The sequence below is a fragment of the Pinus tabuliformis genome, chromosome 5_2, assembly GCF_031772625.1.
Source record: "Pinus tabuliformis cultivar Carrire ecotype Pingquan chromosome 5_2, CPIR1, whole genome shotgun sequence".
Classification (NCBI taxonomy): Eukaryota; Viridiplantae; Streptophyta; class Pinopsida; order Pinales; family Pinaceae; genus Pinus; species Pinus tabuliformis.
The window spans coordinates 307,176,979-307,189,213 of record NC_142306.1 but is presented as its reverse complement, the minus strand read 5'-3'; the positions used below and the strand labels follow the sequence as shown (position 1 = coordinate 307,189,213).

The following is a 12,235-nucleotide window of genomic DNA, read 5'->3' as shown; positions in this document are numbered from 1 at the left end:
ATATAGAGAACTTCTTAAAAATTGTTTGGCAAGCTAGTAACTTATTAACTAGTGCTTAAATGTATACTACTATGCTTGATTCCACCGAGACTAAAAAAATCACAAATTTATGAGTGGTTTCAAACTCCTAGGAAACTCTGGGTCTTTGAAATCAATTGTCACTAATTATGTGTTGTCAGCAAATATCCACCCGCTAGTAATAAAATTTGGAGAGGGAGAAAGTGTATCAATCATATATCTATACGTAATGGATAAAACTTTAGAGGGATGAATAGAGAGGTAAACGTGCATCTTGGCCTAGATTATGCAATGTAGGGATTGTTTGAGGTAATTAAAGTTAATTGTCGCCCTCTTCTTTTAAACTAGTAATAAATCTAGTTTAGTTGAAATGTTGACATAAAAATTATATTGATACCCTTCTTTAGTGGATGAATTTTGTGTTGAATTATATTTATATTAGCAAAAAAAAAATATAATACAAAACAGAAACTTTTATTGTATGCCTCTTCTCTAAAACAATTAACATCTACATTTCCAATTTTTTTGATGAAGATTAGGTAAAGAAAATATTTTCTTAGTTATTTATGTTGTTCCTTGAACTATAATTTTGAACATTTACTTCAATCCAAAAGTCATGATTATCTTAGAAATTATAATTTTAAAATAATAAATTATAAATTTAAGCATTTATCAATGTTATTTAAAACTAAACAATATTATCTAAAATTTCGTAATAGTTTTTTCATTTTGGTCACCATTTAATCATGTGGGGAAAACAAACACAAGGAATATTTCTTTCTATGTACTAGTATTAATCATATTATTTATATGATTTTATCTAATAAACACAATTATATTCAAAACCGTTAACGTTGTCATAGTTATATAAATTAATATTAAATGTTGGGAGAAAACAATTCATTCTTTATAAACATCTATACATTCCTTATAATACATCTAGTATAAAAAAAACCCTAGACACATCTTAAATCTGAATATATTAAGCTAATATATTGATTACATATTTTGAGTTGCAAAACTTTCCTCACATTTTGCATCCACAAAAGAGGCTTGCGCTTTGAAATATTTGATTTGTATTAAAGATAGATCTAGGTTTGTTCACCTACACAATAAATTATCTTGTGTTGCTTATAAAGTTTTGGTCGAAAGGACAAAAAAAAACAAAGTTGTTAAAAAAAGACAAATTCAAAAACAAATTTAAAATGCCATCAATGAACTCTTCATTGAAAGGGAATTGATATCATTACGAAATATTTCTAATATATTCATTTTAAAATATTTAAATAAATATTACTCAACCTCAAATCTTAGAGTGTTCTTTATAAAAGTGCCCTAAATATTTTTACACAACACAAAGATCATTGAGGGTAAAATATATAACCAGAAAATTATTCCTCCATAGAGTCACACGTGTTCAATGAGATAAATTTATAGACAATAAACTGAATGAAAACGTGATTTAAAATAAATAAATTTCTAAGAAAATTTCTAATAAATTTCATGGTGTATAATCATATATATTATCTAGAGAATCATTAACCAAGTAGACAATTTTTTAGTCAGATAAATTTAGGTAAAATAGATGAATTGAAATTGACCCAAAGTAATTTTTTCAATATATATATATATATATATATATATATATATATATACATACCAAAAGGATCATGTTTCCTAGACAGTGAAATTAAAACCACCATTATTTATAAACTAATAAATTAAATAAAACCCTAATTTTCCCATTTCTAATTTGAAATCATTAACGATCTATTTAAACAATGTAGAACACTAATATAATATAAGAAACATTTACTATCGTACTCATACATGATATGAAAATAAAATCATCGAAAATAATTATCAATGAAAATAAAATCTGCAAATTCTCGACTTAATATCAAATGAATGAATAAAATGAAACCCCATCTTTGCTTTTCTTTACAATGTAAAACAATAATATAATATATAGAAACACTTCCTATGATACTCATACATGATATGAAAATAAAATCATGGGAAGTAGTTCTCAATGAAAATAAAATCTACAAATACTCGACTTAACATCAAATGAATAAGATGAAACCCCATAATTTCTTTTCTTTTCGTTTAAAATTTTCAATGATTGACTCAAACAAAGTACAACCCCCTTTTCCTCTTTCTTATCTATGAAAATTCTATGTGGAAAACAAAAAAAAGTTTAGAATTCAACACTCAAGGTTTTAGCATAAATTCATGGCTCTCTCCATGGGAGTTAGGCCATAGAGATTCATGAGCAAAGATGAGAGGCACTAGTTCAAAAAGTCCATTTTGCAATAAATGGCAATGAGAATATCACTTCAGATGATAAATAAATGAAAAATGTGTATGAATATATTGTGAAAAATGTTGAAGGGTCAAAATAGGCCCTCCCTCATTCCAATGCTTTGTCCCTCTCTCTTTATCTCTCCCACTCACTATAACCCTTGCTCTCAGCTCTCACTCCTGCTATCTCTCTCTTACACTGTTTCTTAGTCATTCTCTCTGACTCTTACTATGTCTCTCTCTGACTCTCTCTCTGACATTGTATCCTTCTCTATCTCTCTCTATCAATATATCACCCTCTCATTCTCTCATACTCTCTGTCTCTCCCCCTCTCTCTTTGTCTCCCTCCCTGTCTATCTCTCTCTATCTCCTGCTCACTCCCTTTCTACTTCCTCCTCCTTTCATCCCTGTCTCTTATTTCTTGCCATCTGTCCCTCCTCCCCCTCTCTCTTTCCCTGACTTTATCTCCCTCGCTCTTGCTATCTGCCTCTCTCATTTTCTCCCAATATTGGTCTTTCTCACTCTCAAAATGTCTCTTTCGCATACTCTCTCTCACATTATATCCTCCTCACTCTCCCCATGTAAAACTCTTCCCCTCTCTCCCCCACTTCAATTTTCCACCTCTCTCATTCCCCCTCCCCCTCATCTCTTATTCCCTCTCTCTCCCTCCCTCTCTCCTTCTCTCTCTTGCTCTCCCTCTCTCCCTCTATCTCTCTACCTCACTCTCTCTCTCATTCTCTCTCCCTTTTTCTCTCCTTGTCTCACTCTCACTACCTCTCCTTCCCCCCTCTCCCACTTTTAGTATTTATTTCCCTCTCTTTCCCCCTCCTCCTTGCTCACTCTCTGTCTCTCTCCTACTCTTTCCCTTTGTCTCTTTGAGTCTCTCTCTCTCTCTCTCTATCCCCCCACCCCCCCCTCAATATCTCCCCATTCTCTCTCTCTCGTTTTACCTCTAAATACTCCTTCCCTCTTTCCTTTTATTGCTTTCTCTCTTTCCTCCCCTCTCTCTTTTCATTTCTCATCCTCTTTCTCACTCTCTCTCCCCCTTGAATCTCTCCCTCTCCTCTCTCCCTCTCTTAACATCTGTCCACGTCTCCCTTTATCTCTCTCCATGTCACCATCACTCCCTCCCTCCTTTCCTTCACTTCACATTACTTAACGTTAAGTGAAACTAGTTCTTTTAACAAACATATATGGTCATAATATACAATTTTACAGGCATTGTAAACATCAAATCCATTTTACAATATTAATAAAGGAATTACATGCCATTATGCTATTTAAAGTGCAATTTAAAAAAACTAAAAATAAAAATATACATTCTAAATTTTTTTATAAATGATACATTGTAACATGAGTATTTTTTATAAAATAATAACTATGCAATAATTAAATAGAGATGAAATAAATATACATTTCCATACTAAATACATTAATAAATTAATATTACATTACCAAAAATATATATTTGATCATAAACACAATTGAATGCGATTGAGTGGGATTTTAGAAGGAAGAAATAAATAGATATATAATTATAACAAATAAAAATTTAATCATAATCACAATTAAATGTATTTTTTATATAAATAAAAGAGTCCATAAGAGAATTTTAGATTTTTTCGATAAAACATTTCGTATTAAAAAACGAGATTAACAAAACAACCTTTGTAACAAGGCGAAATCCGGAAGAAATTAACATTAATGAACAACATTGTATTAATGAAAAGACTAGGGTTTTGATGGATTGAGAGAGTGGAGCAGAACAATCAATACGAGTGAGTAATAACAAAATGTATTTCGAACTAAATGGTTTTTATGGTGAACTAGGCGTGTTGAAATATAGTAACATAGATAAACGCTGAACTGAAATCAATAATGACCATATGAAATATAATCGGCATAAATAAAAACGAATTGAAGTCAAAAAATGTTTGTAGGCGACCTAAAGTTTCAATATAATAAAATTAGATAGGGTTAAACAAAACTACAATGAAAAAAAAAATTTGTAAAACTGTATTGAATTTGTAAAAATAATTTAACTCATATTTGCGCGTTGAAAAGATGGTGTAAAGAATTGACTCACAATTTGAAAATCCATCGAAATCGCTTAGGCGTGTTTTTGAATTCGCTTTAGCCAATTTCCGGTTGAGCAACAACGACTTCGATCCACACACCGCCGCGCAGAATAGACAAAGACCATCTACGTAATGAGAGATGTAACGGCTCTTGAGCGTTTACGGTTTTCAACATCTCTTTGCTTTTTAACGTTATAAGGGCAAGCTAATCTTTTATTATAACGAACAGATTATCAGCTTTTGTGCTTTCTTGATTTTGTGTCAATTTCCGCTTGAGCAACAACGACTTCGATGCACACACCGCCGCGGAGAATGGCCAAAGACGCGTTTACGGTTTTTTTAAGGTTATAAGGTCAAGCTCATCAGCTTTTGTGCTTTATGAGCTCTTTTGTGCTTTATGAGCTTTCTAGAATCTTTTCACGTTGTGTTTGTGTGCGTTCTTGATTTTCTGGTGTTTCTTCTTATTCTAAAGCTTTATTATAAGGATGCACTCTTATGCTTTATGCTTTCTTTGTTTATTTTTATTTTTATTGTTTCTTTGTTGGGTTGTTAGTTTTTTTGCTTTGTAGATTTTTTGGACGGTTGTTACGTTTGTTTAAGTATTTATATTTATATTTATATTTATATTTATATATAATTATAATATTTAATTAAATATATATTTATTTTAAAAATAAATATAATAGATATAGATTTTATTTATTAATTAGATATTTTTTTACTTTATATTTTATATATTTTAAAACTAGTTTTAATTTGAATTTATTCTTTATTTTGGAAAATAGATAAAATATATGTTTAAAATATTATGTTTTATGTTTTAGTATTATAATTATAATTATTATTATTATTATTTAATTTATGTTATTAATATATTAGTAGTTTAAATTTTTATATTGTAAATTTTTATTCATAATGAGATTTTTTTTGGTATAATCGCATCATACTAGCTAATGTGGTTCATCCGATGGTTTGGGATCGGGATTCACATCCATTTTGAATTTACTCGTTAAGTTTTTTTTTTTTTTTTCTATGCACTTTCTAAGTTTGAAATTCTGGCTTGTTTTTTTTTTTTGCCAGAATTTTTTTGCTTTTTTAAATTTAATTGTTTTTATTAAGTAGAATATAATTAGGATTTTTCTTTCTAAATTTAGCTGTTATTTTTTTGTTTTTTTTCAAGTTTCAAGAATTTAATTAATATTTCTTTATTTCAACAATTGGATTTGGTTTAGAGTGGATAAAAGGATTCAAGCATTCAAATCATATTCTTATTAGTCCCTGCCTGGACTATAACGATTGATTGATCATTGACTCTACATTAATTCATCTTTTGACCAATTTTTTTTCCGCCTAAACATATTTTAACCAAAGTTTAATGCTGACAATGTGATTCACTGAAATTTTAACCAAATTTTTCCTTTGAAAAATATTGTACCTCTTATTGCGGCCTTATTGTGGTAACTTTGTTTTATACAAAGTTTTCTGGCACCCTGCAGCAGTGATTTTTTCGTGCCTTCATTTTGCAAGAAGCAATACCATTTTATCCAAAGTTATATCATTTTATATACTTTTGCCAATTTCTTTACATCAAAGTTTTTGCAATTTATTTATATCGCAGCGTTTGAAATCTTTTATGCAAATTTTTTAAGTCTCCACTGGCTGCATGCCGGCCACCTGCATGTTCTTCGGGCCACTTGTCACCTCCTATATCTCTTGTCCTGTATTCGTTCCACGCAATAAATAATACATGCTCATTCCTCTTGCCCCTCCATGCTCTTGTTAGCCCATTGTTCTCTGCAATAGTTGAGCCAGTCGTTGCCTGTTAATAACATCGTTAAACTTTGAATTTGAATCATGCAACATGCAAGTGCTGAAATGATCAAGTTTTTCATTAATTTTTGTTGTATGGCAGAGCAAGAGGAATCCCAAGCTATTCTGGATTTCTGCTGTTGCTCCCTTGACATCAGTGATTATAGCTACTGTATTCGTCTTCGCCACTAAGGCTGATAAACATGGCATTAGCATTGTAAGAATACATTATTCTCTGATCTCCATGATGACAAGTGGCTTTCTTCACAGCCATTGCCTCACCCCATCCACAGATTTCATCTTCTCTGTGCACATTCTATCTTTGTGACCATTGGACTCTGGAATTTGGTAACTCACACTTACTATTTTGTTTCCTGTAGATTGGTCACTTGAAAAAAGGGTTGAATCCACCTTCCCTTAACATGCTGCGTTTTAATGGCAGTTACTTAGGATTGGCAATAAAAACCGGGCTTGTCACCAGACCCATCTCACTCACGGTATTTATCATTAGCACTTTCTGTTTTGGTAAATACAGAGAATCATTTCAATCAATTCCATGCTTGTTGAATCATCCTAACGAGAATAGTTGTGATAATAATGTAACAGGAAGGTATAGCAGTGGGAAGAACATTTGCTTCAATCAAAGATTATCAGGTTGATGGAAACAAGGAGATGATGGCCATTGGATTGATGAACATGGCAGGCTCTTGCACTTCCAGCTATGTTACAACCGGTTACGCACTCAATTCTATATTGATTTTAGTGGATTTTAATCATCATCAAATATATATTACAGGGTAGTTTTCTTGATCAAGCTCAATTCAATTATTTCAATTAATATTTGACTATCTTTAAATTCAATACACCATATTAATTTTAGTGGACTATAATCATCATCATCATAGAATATATGTTGCAAAATCATTTTTTAGATCAATTATTTCAACTAATCTTTTACTATCTTTAAGTTATTACTCTTCGTGGGACTTTAATCATCATCACGGAATATATGTTGCAGGGTCATAGAATATATGTTGCAAGTCATTTTCTAGATCAATTATTTCAACTAATCTTTTACTATCTTTAAGTTATTAATCTTAGTGGAACTTTAATCATCATCATGAAATATATGTTGCAGGGTCATTTTCTCGATCAGCAGTAAATTACAATGCTGGCTGCAAGAGTGCAGTATCAAATATAGTGATGGCTTTAACAGTCATGGTTACCCTTCTGCTTCTAACGCCTTTGTTCTACAACACGCCTGGAGTTGTATTGGCATCCATAATAATTGCTGCAGTTTTGGGTTTAATCGACTTCCCTGCAACTTATTTCATATGGAAAGTTGATAAGATGGACTTCCTCGCATGTGTGGGTACTTTCATGGGAGTCATCTTCATCTCTGTACAGATGGGTCTTCTTATTGCGGTAAACATAACATAACGGACTTTTATTTCAGGCAATTCATGAAATTTTAAATTGTTTCTCTTCTTAATATTTTTAGTTTCATTCATTTTTTCAGGTCGGCATCTCTGTATTCAAAATACTTTTGCATGTGACGAGGCCTCACACTTCGCTTCAGGGCAGAATTCCTGGAACCAATTATAACAGAAACATAGAACAATACAGTGAAGCCACCAGAATCCCTGCATTTCTCATTCTTCGAATCGATGCCCCCATTTACTTCGCCAACTCGACCTACTTAAAAGAAAGGTTGGTCTGAGTTGATTTATAGTTTCCCAAGAGTCAGCATTAATGGTACCAGTCTTGAGAACAGTAAACCTGCATTGATTACACTGAGTTTGACAGCGCCTGAGGGTGTAAATTCTGTGCAGGATAATGAGGTGGGTAAGTGAAGAGGAGGACAGAATCGAGAGTGAAAATGAAGATACTCTGCAGTATGTCATATTGGACATGACTGGTAAGACAGTCAGGCATTAATCCACCCTCGCCTTTCATGGTTATTCTGACTACAAATTTCAGTTCTAATGGAGGCAGATATATGGTACATAATCCAACATGTTCTGTTGTTGTTTGCAGCAGTGACAACTATTGACACAACAGGGGTCAATATTGTTGTGGAGGTCAAGAAAACATTGGAGAAGAGAGGATTCCAGGTAGGCAGTTTTTCTATGAATATGTCCATTTTAATTTTTAAATCGTTTGTCAAACATTTACATTACTATATATTCAAAAGTAAATACCGATGTTTATTGAAGTAAAACATCTATGGTTAATATATTTAAAATTAAAAATATTCTTTAAGAAAGTAATTTTAAATACGGAAAAATAACTTAAATAAATTGAACATGGTTCCCAAAATTGGAAATTATCGTTTCAAAAGTAATCTTTCGTACGGAACGATAATTTTCAAAATAAATAGCTTTAATAATGATTTCCCAAATTCAAAATTTATATTTTCAATACGGAACAACAATTTTTAAATATATAAATTCAAAGATGCCTTCATATACAATTTTTTAAATATATAAATTGAAAGATGCCTTCATATGGTTTTGTAAAAAGTGAAACAGATTTAATTTGGGTTTTTATAAATTAAATCTTATTAATGTTATCCAATTTGGTTATGTGGGCGATTAACAGTATCTATTCCATATATATATATATATATATATATATTTGATTTTTCCTTTTTCTCGGTTTAGTTATGTGGGTGATTAACAGCTTGCATTCCCCGCATTCTCAAATCGGCATATCTTTGTTTCGTATGCAATGTGCCTTGTGGGTGTCCTTGTTATTCCAATTTTATTTCAGGGGTTTTTAAGTGTTTTTAAATTTTAAATCTGTAGTGTAGCTGCACTTTTTTAATTTAGGATTTGATTTACAAAGATGTCGCATCTGGGTCTTGTTGGGTTTTGAATCCTAAGTATTCCTTAAAAATGCAACAACGATTGAATTTTCTTTAATGAAGTTTAATTTACAGAAAAGATTCACCTGAAAAGACAGCTCTTTATAAATTCTAGTGCTCAGACAAGAAGTTTTGACATTCAGATTTCTAAATATTTTTATAAATTATACAAATTATGCAGCTCATCAAGTAAATTTCCCAGCAAAAAGTTTTAGAATTTTTTAATATTTGTTGTAAAATGCAGGTCAGGCACCAAGTCTAATGCAGGGCATGAATAAAACTTGAAAGTCTAAAAGAGGATCACTCCGATTTTTAATTTTTTCCTTCTTTTTAAAATGCCGCTAGTGAAGACGTATTCAGACTTCCAGATTTTTCTTTATAATGCAACTCCTGAATTAAACTTAAATTCACTTTCAACAAGCATTTATATTTTATTTATTTATATTGCTCTAAGGCAATAACATTTAATAAAATTCGAATTTACATAAGAAAAAGCAATTGGATATCTATATGGATTTTGACGGAAGATCTACATGACGATGGGGATGGGGTTTGAACTTGTTATTGAAGAAGAGCAAAGGTGCCACGGGACGAGCTATTGCAGTCAACGTGGCACCTACCAAGTACTCCACGATGGCAACAACACCGAATGTTGTTTTTTTGCAATGCACGATGGAAACAAGGTCAAATTTACGTGGTAAGTGCGAATGAGGGCGTATATTAAGGTCAGTTCATCACTTGTCTACTGCTTCTACTGGTTTGGTGGGCCGGGCACTAATTCAAGGTAGAGGTATTGGCTCTTGGGGGACGCTTCCTGGCTCACTAGGAGACTCCAAAATAGTTATAGATTGGGCTCTGAGCCACAAATTCATTATAATGCCTTGCCTACAACATTGGTTGCAGAATGCTCAAAATCTGATGGCCTCTTTCTCCAACATCACCTTCGAGCATGTTTTTTGGCAGCAGAATCTGTGTGCTGGTGCTCTCTCCAAACATGATTCGATCCACTTTGACTCTCAGGTGGATGGCTCTGTCCGTGGATCTGGGACTTTCCTCTTCTAGCTCTAGGTTTTTTTTTCTTTACTTGCTCTATTTTTCCTCTGATTTTTGGGTTTCTAACGCGGGCCTCTAGATCATGTGGATGCTTATCGTAGTTCCTTTTTGTTTTGGTAGTTTTAGTTTTTCCTTGTCCCTAATTGGATAGTGGATCAATTTTAGATTGCATGGGGCAATTTTTAGTTCTTCTGGCCCATTGTGGATCTGTGCCTATGTGCAACATTTGCTATGATGTATTTTTGGCGATTTCTGGAAGGTATGTTCCGGATTACTGCTCTTTCTTTTTGGTTTTCACTGGGCTATGGGGATAATGGGATCTATATATGTAAACTTTTCTTTTCAATGAAAGCAGCTTGTTTTTTTCCTATGAAATTGAGAAGGAAGTCAAATTTACAAGGAGGCAATTGCCATGAAAATCCCATGCCCTCCTAATGGTAATGGAAATGTTGAAGCAAGAACGGATATGTTGATGTTAAAACTGTAGAAAGGGTTAATGTCAAAATGGCAGGGATGGGTTTCTTCTATAGTTGATTTGTCTTCCTATTTCGAACTTGTCTATGTATGCAAGCGCTGATGTCCAAATTGTTAGGATGATACTTTCGGTCAACGAGCCCATTTTGATATTAAACTTAGTGGGCGGAGGATCAGGACCACGGACAAATAAATGCAATATATTTATCGCAAGTCTTCGTACTGTACTATTTATATTAAAATAAAGTTTATATTTTTGACAAATTAAAAATCAATAGGATTTCATAATAGTTGTGATGTAAAAATCATGATTTCATATTTTTGAAAATAAACAGAAATTCGAATGTTTTTTAAAAATGATTTAACTTTAAATTTTTATGTAAAAGGAGTTGATTAAATTATTTATTAATATAAAGGCTATAATAGATAAATTAAATATATATTAAATAAAAGTTTTGGACAGTTTGGATTTATTAATTTTTAAAGTTATAAGTAATTTTGATATATAAATCCATAATTAATATTTTAAAGTGATTTATTGGTTTTTACGATGAGTCTTTTTAGTGTGAATTAATCAACTACTATTTAAGGTAATCTATTAATTTTATATCTTAATAGTCATTTATAGGGATTTAATCTGGCTCACCACCACTGCTTTGCCAACAATAGACAAGACATGTTTATTAAAAAATAAAAAAAAATTATTGTACTCTCACCAATATAATTCGTTTAAAAACAAATCTGCAAAAATAATTTGAAAACAATTTCAACCGACATCTTGTACTCTGACCAATACAATTCGTTTAAAAACAAATCTGCAAAAATAATTTGAAAACAATTTCGACCGACATCTTTTTATTACAAAATAAAAAATTACTCTTATGATTTCAGTATTTAAAAATAATTTCGAAAAAATTTCGGCCGTTATGCCATCTGCAACGTAGACCTTCTGGCAGGCCCCGGCAGGGACTACCGGCTGCATGCAGCACTTGTTTCTAAATATAGCGGTTATCTTTTTGCTTTTCTGAGCTTTTGAGAATGTAATTAATATTTTTTAAATTTAACAGTTGGATGTGTTTAAAAAGTGACAGCTGTTATCTTTTTGCTTTTTTGAACTTTTTAAATTTAGTTCTCATGGGTTTAAGAGCAGGGATGTGGATATGCTTTTTAGTCATACTTCTTATCACATGTTATAAAGATATTTTGATGCAAAACATTTTAATTAGAAAAAGATTACAAACATGGAAACAAATAAGTATTACTCATAAACTATTGTAAAATCCTTAATGAAAAAAAAAAAATTGAAAATAAGCATTATTGCTATTTAATATGTTATATTTTTGAAAATATAAATATAATTTTATTCATTTTTATGATTTAATTATTCTTTACAAATTTTTTAACACTATTTTATCTTTAATTATATTTTTCCCATTTCATTATAGTAATTTTGATATTTCTTCCAATCATATTTAAATATAAATAATATTATAAAAAATATATATTTAATTTAATTTCTTTTATTTTACTTTTTTAAACTTTTTAATTTTAAAAAAATAAACATATATAAATAGTTTAACTTTTTAAATCTTATATATCCACTATCATTCACATATATATTATAAAACATAAA

At 31.1% G+C, this 12,235-nt stretch overlaps 1 protein-coding gene across 1 annotated transcript; it reads left to right on the top strand.

Annotated features, from left to right (window-relative positions):
- Window positions 1-6,063: 6,063 nt before the first annotated feature.
- Window positions 6,064-10,137, top strand: LOC149158757 (putative sulfate transporter 3.4). Its single transcript, XM_089434094.1, has 9 exons — window positions 6,064-6,120; window positions 6,313-6,426; window positions 6,590-6,706; window positions 6,816-6,942; window positions 7,348-7,634; window positions 7,729-7,919; window positions 8,042-8,127; window positions 8,247-8,323; window positions 9,979-10,137. Exons 1-9 carry the CDS (start codon window positions 6,064-6,066, stop codon window positions 10,135-10,137), a joined length of 1,215 nt encoding a protein of 404 aa, XP_089290220.1.
- Window positions 10,138-12,235: the final 2,098 nt, after the last annotated feature.